The 23,372-nt window shown below is 31.7% G+C and overlaps 1 protein-coding gene across 1 annotated transcript; it reads right to left on the bottom strand.

Annotated features, from left to right (window-relative positions):
* Positions 1-2,384: 2,384 nt before the first annotated feature.
* Positions 2,385-22,955, bottom strand: HELRODRAFT_62260 (hypothetical protein; the record flags this gene model as incomplete). The annotated part of the gene is made up of 20 exons (XM_009011226.1): positions 2,385-2,588; positions 2,715-2,867; positions 3,140-3,316; positions 3,457-3,525; positions 3,668-3,740; positions 3,915-4,093; positions 4,309-4,473; positions 4,719-4,832; positions 4,982-5,124; positions 5,651-5,991; positions 6,125-6,258; positions 6,393-6,567; positions 7,406-7,512; positions 8,363-8,509; positions 13,461-13,548; positions 13,891-14,048; positions 16,964-17,070; positions 19,248-19,436; positions 19,989-20,149; positions 22,780-22,955. The coding sequence occupies 20 exons, from the start codon at positions 22,953-22,955 to the stop codon at positions 2,385-2,387; spliced, it is 3,060 nt and encodes a 1,019-aa protein (XP_009009474.1).
* Between the last annotated feature and the right edge of the window lie 417 nt (positions 22,956-23,372).

The raw sequence follows: 23,372 nt of genomic DNA, 5'->3' as shown, positions 1-23,372 counted from the left end.
AACAATCAACAAAACAGAATGAAAACAAGAGTAAACAACGACATTTAAACAATGATATTAATAAAAACATACAAACAAAATTTATGTAATGATCATAACAAAAACTATAATGGCGATAAAAAATGACACCAACTACAATAAAAATAGTTCGAAACAACAACAACATCAACATTGACAATAATAATAATAATGTTAGTAATCAGTAATGATAATTTCCTGACTAGAAATAAATGTGATAGATTGGATGCATGAAGGTTATGTTACGTTGATATGAATGCAACGACATATACAACATACTACATAACATCTTTCATGTCACCTTAGGAAGAATTATTATAACAATACTATTCAGTTGAATTGCTTAGCGATCTCATCCCATAACTACAACTACATTTATATTATATAACAATGATATCTACAACATGGTTAACAATTTAAAAAAAAATTGAACAATAAAACGTAAAAATTCCAGAAACGAGAAAATAATAAATCCCACTTTTGTAAGCACAAAGAGCCTGGAGACTAGTAGCCAATTTATGTGAAGATTCTAAAGTACGCTACACTATCAGTATAAATAAGCCTTATGAGATAATATTCAGTTGTAGGACACACATACCTACTCTCTCTCTCTCTCTCTCTCTCTCTCTCTCTCTCTCTCTCTCTCTCTCTCTCTCTCTCTCTCTCTCACACACACACACACACACACGTTCACTCACACGCGCGTGCACACACACAATGTGAGATTACACACAGGAACTACGTGAATACATTAAATGTTAAACGCCTACGATACATTCATGTGCATTTTGGACATTAGACTGAAAATAAAAGGACATCATTGAAGAAAAAAGTCAGATAAAAATCCATCCATGTAATATAAAAATAATTCTTAACAGAAAGAAAATTAGACTAAAAATGGTAGCAAAAAACTTATTCTAACCTAAAGTTAATAATATTGACAAATAAAATGAAAAAAAAAACAAAATAAAAAATGAAACAAAAATCCAAACAAAAAATGAAACAACAATCCAAACAAAAAATGAAACAACAATCCAAACAAATCAAGCCTATATCAATGACAGGCGCGCACGTGACATTTACATCATGTTACCGTCTTACTATTTATTGTTTTTTGTTAAATCTTCTCTAACAACATTTGGAGATAAACACACTGCTAAATGAAATGTTCAAATAGGTTAACATATGTAAAATGTCTTTGTCATTCATACGTATATATAAGATTTCATTTATTTATACAAAGTATGTACAACACAACAGAGCAACGTCATTAAAATATATGAGATCTACATTGGTGTCTGGTACAAGATCCTCGGGTCTGCATACATGCATCAAATAATATGGTTGCACTGTACTAATTTTCAGTGATTTTTATCAAAGTTGTCCTCTACCAGAGATGCTCCCGATCAGATACTTAATTTACTAAAGAAACCGAGTGAACAACAACAACACCAATGACGAATACCACTTAACTAGTGGCTGCATTGAAATTAAATTACGTTTAATTATGCCATGTCTGCGTGCAACTCAGCACCAACATCAGTCACAACGACGATACGTTCATGAAGCTGCAACATTTTAAACTCATTTCATCGACCATCTGATGATTTAGACGAAAATAATCGACTCAGAGGTCACCATTGAATGACAATGGTCATTCAATAACGATAGCCATCGACCTCAGCATGCTGATAATCATCAACACTCATTCATCACAAATCGTCATCGTCGTCATCATCAAACGAACCGTCATTGCAACTTATCAACCCAAGTCACAATCACCAACACCACCATCACAATCTTCGACAAGATCATTACACCACATCACAGTTTGGTTGGCGAGTTTTCTGCCTTGGCCACACTGATGGAGGATGGCGACTCGATGAGGATCTGCGGCGGGCTGGGCTGGATCAGGTGGTCCTTCTCTTCGTCATCATCCTCTGCTATCTTGAACTTAACTGGACCCTCTTTCTTCGAATTTCTATCGGCAGTAATGTGGGCGGTGATGACAACGACGACGATAATGACAATGATGATGGTGGCGATGATGATAATGATGGTTAAATAGATGAGAATGAAAACGTTGTGGTATGACTGTCATGATGATTTTTGATTGGAAAAAAAGATCAAATTCGTGAATTTCAATTTTAAAATTTCAATTTTTAATCCTCGAAATAGGATTCAGTAATGCTCATGGATCAAGCTATGACGTGTGTCGCTTTCAAATTATTTGTTTTTTAAATGTAAAAATTTTGATGACGATAAAATAATTTAATTTTACTGTTAATTTTTATTGTTAATTTCGTGACATTATTTTTACAATAACTAAAACATAAAATATCTAAAACAAATTGTTTTAAATTGATTTATTTCCGACAAGATGAGATGAAAAAGAAAGGATACCTGGCTTTCGTTTGAGCCTGTTGTTGGAGTAGGTCGACGGGGTCGTCGGAGCTGATGTTCTTCCAGATGGAGGTCTTCGCCATCTCTTCGGAAATGTTGATGTGGTGCGACATGTCCGAGCCACTCTTGTTCATGGGAGGCTTGCGAACTGGATTGTCAATGCCCATCTGATGTTGTAGTGGACATTTAATTAGAGGTAAATATCATCAAATGTGGGGCATGAAAAATCATTTACAGGATCAACGAAAGGGAAACCGCTAAAAAATAAAACAAAAAAATGAGTGTAATTGTACTTCAAAATCTTCATTCAACTCTTCCAATTCCTTCTTCTTTTTGTCCTCCTTCTCTCTCTTGTTAGCCTCGGGCATGATGTCATCCAGCCAGCGCAGTTCGTGCTGAGTGAAGAGGTAGTCAAGTGACTTGCGGATGAAACACATTGCCAGAACCTGGTGGATGGAGGTGGATGTTCATAAGCGAACATGTTTTTACTACGGGAAGAACCAAAAACAAATGGCTATTGATGTTTTCGTTAAAAAATTAGCTTTGTTTCCACAAGTAAAATAACTTCAATATAAAGAATACTAACGATTATGTGATCAAACAAAAAAATTTTTTATTCAAAATTTTACAACTGAAATGTCAATCAAATATTCAATAAACCAAATGAACAAACGAACAAAAACAAACAAACAAAACAAAACAAAACAAATGAACGAACCATGAGTGGGAATACAATGGAGATGATCTTGATTTCCTTGATGATGCAGAGACCAGCGAGACAGAGGAACTGGATGAAGGTGAAGAGGTGGACTCTGTGAATGGGCACATGTCGAAGGAACATGTAATCAGGTTGGTACTTGGCGGGCATGAAGAACACCATCATCCTCTGCACAAACTGTAAACAACAACAACACGTAACAAAATCTCACTTGAAATATTAACAGTCATCATCAGCAAGCAATATTAGCTGTCAGGTTATTGGAAAATATTTATTCAAATTCTTTTAATAATAATAAATGGATGAAGGGAATATACCTGGATGCCCTTAAGCGAAGATATGCCCATGAACAGAAAGACACCATAGAGGACTGACATTGGCAGCAACTAAAGTTCATACAATCAATTCATTTCGAACATTTAAAAGTTCATAAAAATATTTATTGATGCTTACTTGAACAATTACATTTCAAATTAATAAGTATTTTTGAATTAAATGTCTTGAAATGACAAATTCGCCAGAACTCACCACAAGAACCTTTGCCATGAACGCCGACAGACCAACCATGATGAACACGAGGGTGCCGGTCACACGTTGTTCCCTGGTCAGCAGGTCATTACACCAAAATTAATGATTTCTCATATGTCACTTGACAGTTTTACAGTTTTTGAACGAAACTACGGCATATAAAAAAAAACAATGGACACCAATAAAAAATCTAGAATAACGAACGCATTCGATAGGTCATTCAAAGAGGGGGACGTTATACACTTACCTAACCCCGAGGAACTTGGGTCGTTCCCCAGGAGCAGATGACTCCGACTCCCTGGTGAGACTTCTGACGTGGTTGATAGAGAGCACAGTGGCAGCCACGAACCATGGCGTACCGAGAACAGTGCAGATCCCGATTTGGATGGTGATGAGGAACAAATCCAAGTGATAACCACCACCTTTCTGAAGGCACATCATTCATCATCCATTCCATAAGAAATTCAATTATTTAATTTTATTATTATTGAGATGACTTCTTAAAAATCTAAACAACATTTAACAAGTCAAATAGAAATTAACTTGATAAAAAATAATACGCCTAACAGAAAGGTAGCAAAAATGTTTCCCAGATACAACATGCCGATATTCAATGAAGAAGAAATAAGAGAAGAGCTAACACGAAGTTTGTGCTCCTTCCTGTTGATGATTACTGCAGTGATCTGTTGATCCATGAAGATGAGGATGGTGGAGAAGAGGGCAGGCGGGATGCCAGCCAGCACTGTGTACCAGGGGTTGCGACCACTGAATCCATTAATCAGCCATCCTCTGTCGTGACGAGTCGGCTGCATAAAAGATTTGATACTTTATTGTATAATTGTACAATTTTATTCAACTGATATTAAATTGTATAAGTGTACAATTGAAAAACATTAATAAATAGATATTTGATTGTATTATACATATAAAATTGATGAATGTATGGCTAACAGGGACTTTAATTATGATTACAATTTGGAAATTATTGTTTGGTTTAAAAAAAAAACAAATCGCAATATCAGTACAAAAATTAAAAAAATCGTAAACTGACTCTCAGGTTGGCAGGGACTTCCAGTTTGCTGGTATCAAGACCAACCATGAAATCAAAGAAGACCATGACGCAGATGGATGTGAATACAGCAAAGTCACTGATTAACACTCTCACCTTTATTTCAACAGTATTATTATCACCATTTTTTAATTATAAACATTATTGTCGTTGATGTTCTCTCATTCTCTCATTTATAAAGTGTATACATTTATAGTTTTGAAACATGTTGATCGAATCCTATAAATGCAACCAATGAAACGTACCTTGTTCGGGAAAAATCTGGTATTTCTGAAGAACTTGAGGGCCATGGAAAGAGTGAATGTGCCAATGAAGATGATGCATGAGAAGAAGAAGACATTGGGTACGTAGTGGGGCGTATCGCAACCTGTCCCGACGGGAACGCCACCTTTGTTCGTGTTTATTCATCACCCATTCAATTAACATCCGTTCAATGAACAATTTAAAATCATTGAATCAGGAACAAACAATTTACAATTTAACTTGTAGCGTCAAATTCGTTTTCTACTAAAGTATGAAACAATTTTTTTCCATAATAAAGAGCATATTAAAGCGAATAATTATTAGTTTAAGAAGTTTTCATCTGAGAAAGCTCAAAATTTAATTATAAAGGCAAAACAGCTGAAATTTGAATGTCAAAAATTATCTATAAACATAGAAAATTAGACTGAGTGAAAAATTGAAGTACCTAATGACTTGCATTCTGGGGCTGTCAGATCTTTCCAGTAGAAGGTTGTGTTTTTCAAATGGTCGAAACCTTAAAGAATGGAACAGCATCAAAAGTTCAACAAATTTAATTATAAAATTTAATTCTAAATTTAATTTAAATTTAATTTTGAATAAGAAAAGGAAACTGCGCAAGTTATGAATGTAATGAATAAGAATCATCATCATATGCTTCACCATTAAAAAACCTTGTTCTTCCTCCAAATCGAGCATGGAGGGAGTTGTATAGTTAGAAAACAATGGTGACTCTTTTTCAGGTGGTCCGAGATGTTTCGGCAGACACGTGCAGTTATAGTCAAGTGGATCGTTTGGATGCAAGTTGACAGGAAACTTGTGAAGAATTTCAAATTGCTTACTGAACGCTTCATAAATGAAAATAATGGCTATCAACATGGCAAAGCTTTCTTCTGTGAACCTAGTGATGAAGCGCACCAGAGAGCTCAGGTCGAACGCCACCATAATCATGAGGAACACACACATCCACATGCCAATCCAGAAACGAAACTCCAGATAATTCCATTTGCGATCGCTATTTGTTGTAACGTATGAACATGAAGTAATGTAACACTTAACAAACACAAAGCTTTAATAAATAAAAATAATAATAATAAAAATATTAATAATACAATAATAATAAAAAATAACTGTGGACAGATACGAACTTGCAGAAATGGAAGACAATGGTTTCGAAGACCAGCACAGGGCCAGTTGAACCGATAATTGTTAAGGGTTGGCCAGAAAACAAGTGATACGTCACTCCACATATTGCCCCACTCACCAAACTTTCCATCGCAGCCTGACAAACAAGCAGCATGTAAAATACAAATTAAATAAATCTCTGTATAAACTCTAAAACCCAACAAATAGTTTAATAACACAGCAAAAAAGTTATTTATAACATAAACCCTCAAAAATGCAAAAGCCCCTAACTATATTATTATCAGTGGCAGTCCCTAGCAGGCCACCAAAGGTGATGATGGGGGTAAGACTTGCAAAGTACATGAAGAAAAATGCTGCCACGCATTGTATGTGCAGAGCGTCTGTGAAGTCACTGAGGTACCAGGGTGCCTTGCGTTTCACATCATTGACCAGACCGCCAAATATTCTGCGAATGTCATCGGTATTTGTTTTCTTTACAGTAGTCAGAGACTAATTTAAAAGATTATGTCTAGATCTATAATATTTGGAAACTTATTCATTCAAACTCATTGAAACTTTTAGTTCATTTTCATCTTGTTAATTTTTGTAATCATTATCATTCCAGAAATATATTATAAGAGGTTTCATAAACATTTGCAGAAAACAAATTACTCTTTTTCATTTTTTATACAGCAGAGTTAAAACCATGATAATTAAATTATAAACTTTACAATAAATTTTTTGAGTTAAAATTCTTATGCATATCAACAAATCTTTGAGACTTATTCAAATTTTAATTTCTGAAACCTTTTATTTTGCAGGACTTTACAACTTTAACGCGTTATTAGAATGTGTGCAGAATAAAAATAATTTCACATGGCAAACCTTTTAAAATCACAGTTTATAGTACATGTTACTCAGTAGATTGAACGATGCAATAGATTTTAACATTTTGACTCGGCAAATGTTATGAAAAAAAGAACAAAAAAGAATGTAAAATATCAAATGTCATAAATGAATTAAATGAAATGAATGGCGATGACTACAGCTACAAATACTACAACAACAGATCAATGAGATGCCTTTCAACAGCTGACATTGGCATGTACGCAAAAAAAGCTATTTCTGAAAATGTTCTTTTTTTAAAAAAATGATAAGACAGCAACTAATGAAGAACATCAATTTTAAAACTTAAACAGTATTAATAAAAGAACAATAAACAGTACAGAAAGAAAGGCACGGAAATACATTAGCATAAAAACCAATAAGACAAGCAAACAGAAAAAGGAAGAAATGCAACAAACTTTCCAGTTCTGATGAGTGTCTTATCACCATGCTCCTCGGGTTCTGCCTCCATCATCGTCTTGCCGTTTGGAAGCTCTCCATCTGCTGGTGGGGGTCTCTTTCGTTTCTCCTGTAAACAAATCAATCACTTACTGCCATTAAGATAATTTCAACAATTGTTCATGAATGGTAAAGCTACGCACTACTAGAAAGCGATATTATGTAATAATCCTTCTTGATAACAAACAAAACCAGATACAAAATTATTGCAAACTTTGACGAAAGACAGGCATCCGAATATAAACTCTGAACACACACACAAACACACACAAACGCGCATATATTGACATACACCAAACCAAACGCTGTTCATGATGAAAAATAAAATGTAAACAAATTTTTAAGCACGAATTCTCAGGCCAAAACAAACAAAAAATCCACAAATCACAAATATTGATTTATTCAGAAGCCATAATTTTCGTGTCTTTCCTTTTTTCACCCAAAATTAATTAAAGAATAGAAGAAATAATTTATGCTCAAACAATGTCGTACTTACCAGATAGTGATTGAAATAAACAATAAAAAGTAAAACATACACACATCAAAAGACGACATGAATAACAAAATTTATCACCAAACAAACAGGTAACAATCCTTATGTAGCATGTGATTGTTTCGAAAACATCTTCAAACTATTTTAACCAAATATTCTGTAAACAAATAACAATCAATCAATCAATCAATCAATCAATCAATCAATCAATCAATCAATCAATCAATCAATCAATCGATTAATCGATCGATCGATCAATCAATCAATCAATCAATCAATCAATCAATCAATCAATCAATTAATCAATCATTCAATCAACTAGTTACTAAGCCCTCAACAAACACACACACTCAATAAAAATCACGTCAATCACTAATTCAACCATACAATCACAATCACATATATGATTGATCCAGCAACAAACCTGTGACGGTACACTTTTCGGGGGTTCGATGCGGATGGTCGGATCCCACTCACCAGGTGGAAGGACTGTCACACAATCCAGGAACTCATCTATGCCTGCCATCAAGTCCTTGCGGTCGTGAGCTTTGTATGCCACATCGTGGAAGACCTGGTTGGTTGATTGGTGGGTGAATGAGTGGAGGTTGGTTGGCTGGTGGGTGAATGAGTGGAGATTGGTTGATTGGTGGGTGAATGAGTGGAGCTTGGTTGGCTGGTTGAGTAGGTTGGATTTGAGAAATTAGAGGAAAGTTAAGATTCGGAAGTTTAGATTAGTTGATTGGCTGGTTGGTTGAGTTGGGTAGATAGACTGGTTGGTTGGTTAGTTGGCATGTGTGATGATGGTCAGAAAGAATTATGATAAAAATGGCTATCACACAAAAAAATAATACCGTTAGTAACAATGTTAATAATAATAACATAAAAGTAGAATTTGAATATAAACAACGACAGTTAAGGAAGCTATGATATTTCACTCAAGAGAATTCAAAATTTTATAAAACTTTTTTCGTTCATAGGACTTTTATGAATAATGATTCAACAAAGAATGTTTACAATCATAATTGTTTATGAATTATAAATTGTGGGATAATGAATAGATAGCTCAAACGTAAAATTTCGTTTTGCATGCATATGTTTGGGTGTATTATGGTATTAAACGCAATGGACATAACATACAAATACATATACACATCCTAACTAAAAAGAAGCTAACAACAATCTACATTTATAAAATTAATCTACATGTTTCATTGACTTGTGACAAAGACAACGTTTAATTTGACAAAGAAACCAACACACCAGCTAAGAAATATTGAAAGAATGTCGAAACTATGTTGAAACTAGGAAAATAAAACATTGCCAATAAGAAAATAATTTGAAAATGGACAAACATAAAAACAACAACAACCACAACAATAATTACTACAACAACAAAAGTCAATCTAAAAATAAACGACAATAATAGCAATAATAACAATAATAATAAAAACAATAAACATCAATCTCTAAATAAATGTAGCATCCACTGTGAGATATATTTCACTAGCTAAGTGATGATAAAATAAAATAAACAGAGAGAAAATTTCTTTCATATAAAATAAAAGACGCACACACATAGCATGAAGCACTTACTATATAAAGGAAACCAACACGAACAATAAAAACAATAAAAAAATATTTTAATAATAATTAGAAACCAAAAAAACCTTAATATCAGCAGCACGTGGGCAGGTTGCATATAGGTTATAATAACAAAGTTGTAGTGATGCAATAAATAAACACTTGTACGTTATCTGCTACGATATGTCCATGTGTTTTGTACGCAAACAAGTTCAAATGTATGACTGCAATGCTATATTTGTTTGACGGAGGTAAGTATTAATATATATATATATATATATATAAATATAAATATGAAATATAATAAAATAAAATATATATTACTGTTATATTATATTTATTGTTATCATTTTCATTATTATAGCCCTAGATAGCCTTTAATTTTAACCACCCAGCATCGATCCTTTCAAATGCTATCGTGTCACCATCTTCATCATCGTAACAGTATTACCAATAGCGTGAAAATGTAATGCACTTAATATTAGTATATAACTGATCAATGACCATCGCATGATGACCACCACGTGACCAGCCTATGACCAATAAACAAACACCTACCAAACCAACACTAGACAACCGATCAGCCAGGCAAACAAATCAAAACTAATCAGCAAAATGGATGACCTTCAGATGTAAACAAACACATTTTAATCCTATCTAATTCTACTTAGAAATTAGACAGCGGACAATTGGAAATGTTAATCTAGATATTCCATAATATGCGATATTAATACGTATGTGACCTAGTAGAGGGCAGTGAACCATGTAACGGACATAACGGATTAAAAAAAGTTTGCATTGTTTGATGATATGTAGTTGTTTGATTGTCTGTAAATAGGAACAGAATGAGATGTGGTTCCGTACTTTTCCATATAATTTTGTAAACATCAAATATTGCGAAGGGAAATAATAACATTTTTTGCTGCAAACACGATGTCTGATGATGAGGATGATAAGGATGATGTAATGATGAAACTTAATCACATCATATCTACAATTACAACTCCAACAAAATAAAATATACAATCCATATAGAATTGTCTTTATAACATTTAACGGTATAACATTACAGGGCAATGCCAAATCTAATAGGATGCTGTTTACATAAATATATGTTAACATAGATGGTGTATGGATTACCCATGACAACTGACGTTAAAGTACACATGCGATGGATCAGTGTGTGTGTGTGTGTGTGTGTGTGTGCGATGAGGTTGTGGTTGTCGTGAAGGTTTATCGTGTGGTTGATGTTTGTTTATCTGTTGTGAGGGAGGAAATGAAATATTAGCTCAATCAATGACTCGCGTGTGCTTTCTTATTTAAATTTTATTGCCGGTATGAGGCGGTGAGTAAATATTTATCAAATATTGATGGACGGATTGACGAATGAATGAATGAATGAATGAATGAATGAATAAATGAATAAATGAATGAATAAATGAATGAATGAATGAATTAATTAATTAATTAATTAACATATAGAAAGTGCATACATAAGTGAATGAATGTCGACCTGCATGAAAGACTGTATAAGTGGAACGTGGATGGATGAACGGGCAAATGAAATGGATTATTGAAAAGACGAAGAAAAAACAATGGTTACGTTTGGAAAGATCATCGAGGAGATGAATGAATTTAAAATGAGTTGAAGAAAATTTGAATGAATTAAAGGAAGGGTGGATGATGTTGAAAATCAACACAACAGAAAATAAATAAAAGAATTGAACAATGAATGGATGGATGGATGGATGGTAAGATGGATGGATGGACTCATGAATAAATGAGTAGGGATGTACAAGAATAAAAAAGAGTTAAATTATAGATGGAAAAGTATATTATAGAGGAAAAACAAATGGAGTGAATAACAGCCGCAACATAAACAAGCAGCTATAAGACAGATGAATGGAAAAAATTAGGGAGAAAGAAATGAATGCAAACAAATGATGCTTGTGAAGCAAGATTCTCAGCAAGATGTGAATGACTGAATGAGCAGTAAAAGAATTAGGCAGTTAATAAATCTCTCTCAAAATAGTATTTTAAAAAGCAAAACAAAAAAATGTACTACATGAACGATATGATTACTGTTTAACAGAAAAAAAAAACAATGTGGAAAAAGAGATGGTGATGTTTTTATATAAATTCATCTACTTGTTCTACAAACACGCACGCGCGCGCACACACACGCACACAAACACAGTGTGTGTGTGTGTGTATCATATAACCCATTAATGTGCATAACAACTAAAATATCCATTTGAACAAAAGAACATGGGTTGCAAGTAAAATGTGGCTATGATGTTGTTGTTGCATTAGTATGAATGACTATAATTATAATCAAATGATTTATAGAGCAACCAATGCAGAATGCCACGGAAGACCAGATGAAGAATCGTTATTTTAGACTCTAAAGACATCAGATCAGACAAGTTTGGTCGAAAGAACAGTTAAATAAAATTTATAAACTTTACAGCAGAGAATAAGAAACATCTGGATGAGGTTTGAAAATAAATTTCAAATTTGTGCTCGTCTTCAAATTAAACAAAACGTTTAAACAATATAAAAAATTCCTTAAATAGTGAAACATATCAAGCTAACAAATTTCAGAAAATAATTCAAAAACTGTCGAAGGGCAATAGCAACGTTTGTGCAAAACTAAAGTAAAACTGAATTGGACAAAGTAGAAACATTACGTCAGTTTACGCAACGAAGCATACAGAAAATGGATTAGGTGGATGACCTAGAAATATTTTAAACGTATAAATTTTTTATCATAATGATGAACGATCAAAAAATCAAATACGTGAAAAAAAATTGATAGAATCCTTTTTGTAGTTTTACTAAGAAAAAAATGAGTTTTGCAATTATTCCAACGAGTCGTCCTGAACAAATAACGAGAAACAGCATGGAAAATACAACGAATTCTTGCTTTTGAAGCAGTCTATGCAGCATTTATTTAATAGTGAAAACATACATGCAGAGGAAAAAATTTTTAATGAAAAAGAAAAAAAAATTTTTCAATGCAGTGGTGCACAAAATGATAGTTTATATTTTATTTTAAAAAAATGTTTTATCAATTTAAATAAAATATGTTTTTAACAAAGACAAAAATGCTAGTTGCATTTAAAAAGAACAAACAAGAGCACGCAAGTACAATTTTTTTTAAATCATGTTGTTTTAAAAAGAAGATGAATATGTGATGTATTCAGATTTTTCTTAAGTCAATTTAAAAAACGTAATTCATTCTTACTAACTCCAAGATTCTTAAGTCCAAATAAGATACAGAAAGCCTAAATAAAGGTTGGATAATGACAGAGCAAGAGTCATAAATTGTTTGGAAGGTCATTAAGGTGAGACACTCATAAATCCTGGCAAGAGTTTATTAATGCATTAATGATTATATGAGCAGACTCTTACTATAAAAACCTGAACAATCAACTATAAAGGAAAGGAGTAGTCTCCATTAAATAAAATAAACATATAAATAAAGACTAACAACAAATGAATTACTTTCTAATGCAATTTATAAGCAGTATAAGTTATATCAAATACTATAATAAACACATACAATATATATGGAACACACACACGCACACACACACGCACACACACGGACATCCTAGAATTCGCAGAATTCAGATAACAAAACAAACATAAGTTGGCAGTGAAAAGTGCACAATATATGTACACAGATCATCAAAAATAAGACTTGCTTGCAAACCTATCAAGTATAATGACTATGTAGAAGTATTTTTAAGATGAAGTCAACAATTTTTTAAATATTCCTGATGTTTTTAACCAAACAATGGAAATTAGAGAAAGCACAATAAATTATTATATGGAAACAAAATTTATTAGAAATAAAAAAATTATTTTATTAAATTATTAATTGAAAAAGTACAAAATAATTTCTACTTTGGATCAGGTTATGAGAGAACACAAACCTCATCAGACATTAGCGTGGCGATGGACCTTCCAATCTCCCTGTACTTCTCCTGATGTCCTTGCGGTCCCAGCAGGAAGAAAATGAACCTGGTAGCAGCGTGGAGTTATTGAAATGTAATGAAGGAATGGAACCTGATAGCTAAGTGAAATTAATGAAATATAACGAAGAAATGAATATAAATAACTGATTAGATCAGACGGATAAATAACTATATATAAAGAATAATTATTTACGCTATTAAATGGTTATTATCAATAGCCAACGTAACTCAAATTTGAACCGCTTAATTCTAAAAAAATTCTCTTCATATAAAGCCCTAAAATAGCATTTAAAAAAATCATAAATAATTATTTAAAAGCAATTTAATAAACGGAAAAGCAATGACATGAAAACAAGAGACAGCTAAAAAATAAAAGAAAACAAATCACCTAGATGGGACAGCAACTTCGGTGATTTCACCTAGTATGACTGCCTTCTGGAGGCGAGCGAATGCGAAGAACGGTGTGGAAAGGAAATCCACTTCACCAACCATTATGTTGGCTGCCTCAGCTCCCACAGGGATCTTCTTGAAGAAGTGCTGGTTGAACTGTTTGTTGAGTTGTTATTTCTGTATTTGTTGTTTGGCGTTTCTGTATTTGTTGTTGTGTTTGTTGTTGTTGTTATGTTCATTTAATTTGGAAAATATCAGTCGTAAAAATACTTGCAAGTTTTGTTTTTCAGTGATGAGTTTTAAACAAAGTGTCAAAAAAAGCAGCAAAAAAGTTTTACATAGACTCTAACATTATTCATTCAGAATAGATTAATGCCTGTGGTAGTAACGTAAATATGGATCACATTATAAAAATACAGATCTTTTAAATGTTGTCAGACCATTGTCGCTACGTTTAAATGTAAAAGTTTTTATGGATTTAAGAAAAACATTTTTAATTGCACAAACATGATTCAAAACTTTAAAAATGTACTTATAAATAAATAATTTTAAAACTGTTTTCTAAAAAAATGAAAAAATGGAGCAGAACATTGAAATGTATTAATCATTCCTCCAAAACTGTCAACAGATTTCTCCATAGTTGTTTTCAACAAAGATTTAAAATAACATGAATAAACAATCGCATGTAAATAATAAAAAAAATAATAATACCGGAACAAACTAGATTCAAACACAATTACACAATTAAATAAGCTCAACGATTTTAAAATGAAAAGTAATAAACAAATATTGTTAATAATATTAATTTTGTTAAATTAACACGTAAAATAAAATAAATTAGCAATGCACGAAATGAAACGCTACCAGAGTAACAACAGAAAAAAATTGATTAATAAACTAACAAAAAATTTGAAAATAAATTATAAAAAACCTGTGATAACTCAACTTATTTTTTAACCAGTTATGTTAAAATCAGCATGAACCAATGTCATCCCCCATGGTAGTTGAGAAAACATAAATGGATACATTTCAAAAATGTTGAAAATAAGCTTTTGCATTAATGATGATGAGTCGACATTGAAAAACCGTAACTGAAGAAATAAAAAAAAAAGAAGAAAAATTAAAACGTAAAAAATTAATTTTCAAGCTTGAAAAATTAAAAACTCCACTGCTAGGAATTAATTGTTAGGAATCTTCAATTAAAAAGTCACAAGACGACATCAATTAGACTCATCTAGTGATATATTTCTATTATTAAAAAGTGTTAGCATCCAGTGTTAGCAGAAACGACAATAATCATAATGAATGTTAACACTGACAACATCTTAATAATAACAAAACCTTGTTCGCTAAGACCTCTTCGTGAAAATGAACACAATGCTAATGTGAGAATTCATTAATAAAAAAAAGGAATATATTAAAAGTTATAAATTTTTTTTGATAAGTAGAATTTTGAGCGAATAAAACAAAAACAACCATTCTCCATCAGGCAGATACTATTGGCAATCATATAAAGTTAAACGTGTATTAAAATTCAATCTCTGTATACGTCGTTTAAGATAAAATTTGTTCCATTTACAATTTAAAATCTACAAAATAAGCTCACTGGAATCTTTTTATGTCGAAATTATTTTTCGTTTTGAGCAAAACTTTTGAAAAAATAGTAAAATGCTTATATGGATTTGATACTATATCATATCGTGTATCTCAAACCAGTATCACTCAATATTTAGGCCAAGACAGCAGTGGCTACGTGTGCACTAAATTATTTGCTAAATTAAATGAGTTTTAACACATATATAATAGCAAGCTACCTATTTATATGAAACATATATTCATTCAAGTATACAGTAATGAATAATATTGGGGCTCCAATTAATAAAAAGAATCCAAAACAATGAACTAATAAACACTTTTAATAAAAGTAGGAATAATTTAACTCGTAAAAAATCGTTAACCTAAATTCTGAAAAACAACTAAGCATGGAAGAAATGACACAAAACTGTAAATAATCTCATTACATTCTAGTTTGGGACATTATTTCAACTTCAAAATAATTTGGGATATTTGTTTTTTCTGTATTCATAAACTTTAGCTAAGACACTAACAAAAGTATTTACCTATGGTCTTTGCACTATTTAGTTATTTTTCGGTTACTGAGCTATATGGTTCAAACGCAAATTCATAATTAATACATGACAACTGTTTTTTGTGCTTCGTACATTTGTGAAAATGGTTTTTGAAGACAACCCACATATGAGACGCCATATAAAAATCTAGTGTGTTTGTTGAATATAGATAGTTTCAGACTTAATGATAATAATAAAACATTCAAGAGGTCCTATCAATTCATTGTCACCTCCACAAGTGCTTGCACGAATGAGATAAAATAAAGAAAAAAATAACACCAGATGTTCCAGTGAAGTAGAAGATTAAATGTTTCAAGTGATCGTTCATATCAAGTGTTAGAGTCCGGCAGAGATCTTATCATGCTTTAGTTAAAACTTGAACGTATGTTTCTAAAACATATCAAATTATTATGAGTCCCAGGCATGCATGCACCTTGCGTAGACTCAGCATTAAGCATGCATTCAAAATGCTTTTAAAACATCTATTTGACAGTTTGCTAACTACACAATTATCACTATGATTAATAAAAAGTTTCAATAAATATGAGTGATTATTAAAAAAATATTTATTTAACATTCTCAAAGTACACTACGTCATGCTGTTCCATTCCATTCATCTCCTCTTCATTAGATATTCAAATGAATTCTAATTAGTTTCTATACAGACATTTCTCCCAGAAACAATGATACAATTAGTTAACTACAAAATCCCAAATGACTGATAACTTTTTCTTTGTAACATAACAAAATCATAAAAAAAACTGACAGTAAAAAAACAACAAAAACAACACTAATAACAGACACCATTAAAAACACCACTACCAACAACAACAACAACACCAACAACAACAACAATGAGATGATTGATAACAGCATTGAAACAAAGAAACAACAACAGTGACGACGGCAACAACAATACAAGATGAATGTCATGTAGCCTACCTTATGGCCACTGTTAACATCATCGCCAGGAGCAATGAGATCCGAAGCTGATCCCAATGTCTTTGGAGAGGTCACTGCATGAGGAATACTTGAGGGATTCGTGTTGCCTAGCAACCGGATATTAAAAATGAATTTATATATTAATTACGCATAACTATAAATTATTTATTTGTTTTTAATTTTTGTTTTACTAGCTTTTCAGCAGTTCAACTAGTAAAATAGTGGGAATGATAAATATAGTCCAAAGGTTAAAAATTAATAAAATTAATCTACTTACAAAATATAAGCCAACCAGTGTGTTTAAAAATATTAATATAACTCATGTGCAATGTATAATATGTGATTGAATGAAGTTATCAAACTAGAAGGATGTTTATATACAATGACTTGATAACAAAAGGAGGATGACAGCGTAACATGGCGAACCAAAGAAACTTAACTAGCAGAATTGAAAATAACTTGATCACAGGGTTCAATATGCTAATGTAAACAAAATATTTCAAACTATTTTTAAACATAATCAACTTGAATAATTTCAAACTTAACTATCGAAACTATCAATGGTTATAAAAAAAATCAATTTGAACAAGAACCAGGTGTGAAGAGATGCAGGCAGGTGGATATAAAAACGTCTTATTAAATATCATAGACAAAATAGATGTTTATTTCATAAAGCATAAATTCGAAGTTAGAGATATGCAAAGAATTTATGATGCACTAAACACACGGTCTATATGAGAAACCCTATAAAAAACGCTAACCCGAATCAAAACATCACAACAAAATTACGTTTGGTTAGTGAATTTTTAAAATGTTACCAAGTAAGCTATGTACAACTCAAATAAAGAAGCACACTGTCACAAAAATTTATAAAGTTAGGCTATGTACATAGAGATTAAATAACACAAACACCAGTCAACAAATCTTTCTGGTATAGAATAAAAAAAGATATAAGATCACCTTATTCTTCAAACTATATAATTCATTTTATTTTGCAATTGCGAAAATAGGTATCGGTTAATATTAGTAGTGGGAGAATTAGAAAATGAAAATAAATTAATATGAAAAATAAAAAGAGCAAATGAAAATGAAATGAGCAAACTGGTGAGTTATATCGTTACTCTTACGTCTCACCGAGGTTATCACCTAATTGTTTTTCTGCCGCCGTGTTCAGCTGGGCATGACTTTCTGTGATGAATGATTCAAAAAACTTACATTAGTGATACAATTTAAAATAAGATAAGGCAACATAAAGTTAAATTGTTACTAGTCCAAGTTAAATTATTTGGTGAAAGCAAATGCTAACGATGAAAAAAACAAAAAACACCAAAGATCTCTTCCTGAAAACACAAGCATGAATGTGTCTCCATGGTGCAATGAAAAAATAATTTATTGGAGGTAGATTCTTGCTCTTTTCATTATTTTGAGATTAGAAAGATTCTGAGGAAATAGAAGTGGGTACATGTGAATAATAAAGAAGATAGATGAACAGATAAATGAACGGACTCAAAACAAATAGATAGATAGATAGATAGATAGATAGATAGATAGATAGATAGATAGATAAATAGATAGATAGATAGATAGATAGATAGATAGATAGACAGACAGACAGACAGACAGACAGATAGAGAGAGAGAGAGAGAAAGAGGGATGGATGGATGGATGGATGGATGGATGGATGGATGGATGGATGGATGGATGGATGGATGGATGGATGGACGGATGGATGGATGAATGGATGGATGAATGGATGGATGGATGACTGGACAGATAGACAAACAGACAAAACTAATAATGAATATTTTAATAATTAATTCACGTTCATCAAATTCACACACTTAACAAATTAAGCCCTGTACATACTTTTACAAATTAATAGGCTAATGATCAAGTCATGGGTCAAATAAATATGATGAAGTGTCTATCAGTCCTTGAAATAACAAACAAGGTACACCGATCTAATTAAATATGACTCATCATGTACATAATTTGCCAGCAAGTGTAAGTGCATACTTCTCAGAGAATATTAATTATAAATAATTTGATATTTGAAGCAACAAATCTTAAACAAATTAATAAACTATCAGCAGATATAAAAAGATTCAACATTTTTCAAACTAAGCGATGAATTTTGAAGTCATAATAAAAAAATATAAAAAAAATATAAAATCTTGAAAAATTAATCAAATTAAGAAATTCTTTGACCATTGGAAAACAATTATTAGCACCAAATTAACTCCAACTCCATCATCATCTACACAAAATAATTACAAAACCCCACCTTTTCTATCAAAATTCTTGGAGGACATTTTTCTACCAATGTCAGCAAGGGACCTGATGACTGGGAGTCCGAGGCCACCCTCTTTCTTGGTGTGTTGGTGCCTGTGCTTCAGAGACATCACCTCCTGCAACTTCTCACGCTGATCTATGCTGATCTGTCCTGATGCCACTGCTCCATCCAGCATCAAATCTGATTAGCAGATTTTTAAGTTCTATCTGAATTTCATTACTATTTTGCAATGATGGCATTGAAATGTTCTGAATTACACTGGAATATATCAATTAATTCAAAAAACATGTTTTGCTCAGACAAGTTATGATGCTTCATAACAAATAAGAAATGTTTCAGATATTAAACTAGCAAACAAAAAATTTTTAATAAAGTCAACTGTAGTGAAAACGGTAAAAACTTCTGTATAAACCTAGTTGATCTAAAATATTCACATAAAATCACCATGTGAAATTCTCTCAGGCACAAACACAACAAGCCTGCAATCAATCAAACAGGTTACTATATATAATTAGCCTTAACAATAATTGTTCATTATCCAATCCTCTACATTTCTTCAAACCTCTCTCTCACAATCCTTCCACAATGTCATCTTTAAAATAAACCCATAACATACCTAACAACAATAACACTATCAATATAAAGAGCAACATAATACAACATAACACGCAGCCATACAACAGAAGAACGATCACAATGTAATACAAAGATAACAAATGAACACCAACTAACCGGTGATCTGTGAAATGCTGGAGGCATCCATATCAAGCAAAACAGTTCCCACCCTGAGACCCTGCCTCAGTTCGAACAGGGAGTGCAGGGAGAGTGTGGCCACGTGGGGTTTGGACCATCTGTCTCCACCCTCTTCCACATCCTCTTCAAATTTTATCCATCTACAAATGTGAATTGAATTGAGTGTTATTCTGCTCTCGATGAATTGGATTAAATAAAATAAATTTAAAACAAGAGAATTTTAATAGAAATAAAGGAGCTAAGTTTTATTGAGTTTTATTATGGAAAGATTTTTGAATAAAAAAAAGTAAATAATTCTTTCAAAGAAAATGTTCACATAATCTGCAGCATTCTGTTTTATTGCAAATAACAGATAGACCAGAGGCATATCATTATAATAAATGAACCTTTTTCAACACAAAAACTAAATATACAGAAATAAATTTTTATGTTCAATTTTACTCAATAGCAGCATTTGACTACAAAGCAGCAAAAAACACAGGGTAAACGAACAACTTGCATAAATTTTTTTAATAGCTTGCCAGAGAAAGGTCAAATTAAAGGAAAAAAATATAAAGTAAAAATAAATTATTAACTGACATAAAAAATATTAAGATCTAACAAAAATTGAAGTACTTGCAAATAGATTTCTGTAATAATTATTGCTACCTAGATAAACATTCAAGGATGACAGTCTGAGCAAGCATTACAGAAGAAATGAAAAAAAGATATAAAAATAAGTGCTTAGGTTTTATTTATTTAGAATAATGTGTGTTGATTCAAGCAATTGCATTAAATGCATTGCAAGCAAAGAGAACATTAATTACATAAATTCATTTCACTCTAAAGAAACGGTACCAGAAGCAGCAAACTTTTCATAAGACCATCTATAAAATGATTGAAAAGCTACAATAAAATGGGAATAATAAAGTCATAATAATGTACATACAGACATATATTGTACACACACTTATAAATAATGTACATACACATATAATATGATATATATTGTGCACGATAACCACATATATTAATAATGATAATGATGATATATAATGATGTTGGAAGAATTATCATCAACACCATCGTTATCAGCTCTTCTAAAAACCTTGATCAAGCTTAATGCAAGGCATAACATTTAAAAGCATTGAATTATTTAAATAAGGGTTGTAGCTAAGAATTTATATCAGTTATTATTAAAAATTCAAAAACATCAAAAGCATATGAAAACAACAACAAAAATTTCAAGATACATCTAATTTACTTAGAATGATAAAGAAAAGAATAGAAACAAGCCAAAAAAATATGTTACAAATACATAATTTTTCATATGACTGACAACATGCAAGCCAACATATGAATATAACTCATAGACTCACTCACTCATAGACGGGTATGCCAACCACGCATACACACACACACGCACATACACACACAAACATACACACAAATACACCTCCAGCATATAATCAGTTACAAAGCATTTGTATTCAGCATCACCTTGAAAACGTCAATAAAAAAATAAATACAAACATAGTAGAACATAATGCTTTTATTACAGTGTTAATTAATAATAAAGACAGTTCATCCACTTTCAATTTGATCCATTTCTCATTTATCATTCCATTTGCTGGTTTATATACTAATTTATCATCCTTCCATTTATTTGATTGATTACTAAATGCCCTAGTCGCATTCAAATGTGCACTGCCTTGGTTCAAAAGCAAATATAAAACTAAAGTGTTGTTTCGTTCGTTTTTAGCTGACAGAACATGGAAAATAGAGAAAGAAAATGTAGACATACTGTTTATGTATGAAGGTGTTTCTTTGATCTTCAATTCAAACAATTGAATGTTTTCTAACAAATTCATTCTAATGTTTACAAACAGGCTTAAGCCTGCAGCACCAGAATGAAGGTGAATAACTCTTTAAAATTAATATTTGAACAGTAGACATATAACACAATATTAATCTCTTAATCTCTCAACACATTTCTCTTCTGATTTTTTGATTACAAAATGAATAAAATGGAAATATTAATACAGTATACAGCATAAGAAAACAGTTTAGTGTCATTTTTAAGTAAAAGGTAGAAATATCAATGCAGTAAAAATTTGGCTTGCAATAAAAAAAGTACTTAATGTAGCTCAGTAAAACATAATGTACTTTGGAGAACACAGCTGGCGTTGATGTAACTTATGTCCAGTTGGTTGAGCAAATAAATATTGATACAATACCTATACACATACATATGCTTTCATTCCCATTATGCAGACAACAAACAATCCCACAAACACTCACACCAAACACACACACACACCACACATGTTTCCATAGTTATTATTATATAAATGTCAAGAACTGATCAGACAGAAATGTGTGAATAGACAAACATTTTCACAAAAGTAACTATGTAAGCACAACAAAGGCATGCAAGTTCAAGCAAGAATGATCACATGATTCTGGATGTGAGTTCAAAATTAGTCACCAATCCATTTATTAGGCAAACAAAAAAAAAACTAAAATATTGTTGGAAAAATGTAAAACAGTTACAAACAATCTTCAGTTTGGCCAATAAATCAAATAGAACAAACATCATAAAATATTGAAATTATTATTTTTATTTAAGTACAAGACAGTCACTAAGACATCATAAACTGGTCAATAATAATACACCAAAAATTTATTTCAGAAAACAATCCATACAAATAAATAGTGGTTGCAGGGCAGAAACAAATGAAATGCAAACACACAAAGAATTAACACATCAATGTACTACAGAAGTACAAACCTTGCAGTTTCCCTCCATTCAACATCTCCATCTTCACCTACACTCCTCAGTTCGTCCATCTCGCAGAAGAGTTCATGCGTCTGTCTGTCCTCATCCTCCTCATCCTCCTCTCGACCCAAGATAGTGACCACTCTCTGTGATGGAGGAGTGCCTGGTGGGTAGTAGTTCAATAGCATTTACATTCTGTTCTATCCATGCTACTTATTATAAATTAATTTTTTAAAAAGAATAAATTCAAAAGAAATTGACATGAACTGGAATTTAACTTTTAATGTCAGAAAATAAAAATGAATTGTCCATTGAACAACTGAAACAAAAAATAAATCTTTTCTTTGCCACAAAAAGCAAAAAGATAATAAAAAATGCACAAAATTAAATGTCACAAATTTACAAGTATAAAGAAGTCCAACAAAGTTGGATGCATTAAAATTGATAAGCAAATCATGAACAACTAATAAAACAAATGTGGGGGCCTATTACTCATCCTACCATCTGAATTTCATTTGCATGTGCTAATAATATGAATTTCTTTCATGCTGCTTGGCAGTGAATGTGTTATCCTATTAGCAAATGTAATTTAAATTTTATTTGGC

Source organism: Helobdella robusta (assembly GCF_000326865.2).
Source record: "Helobdella robusta unplaced genomic scaffold HELROscaffold_1, whole genome shotgun sequence".
In the NCBI taxonomy this organism is placed as follows: Eukaryota; Metazoa; Annelida; class Clitellata; order Rhynchobdellida; family Glossiphoniidae; genus Helobdella; species Helobdella robusta.
This window is presented reverse-complemented; position numbering and strand designations above follow the sequence as displayed.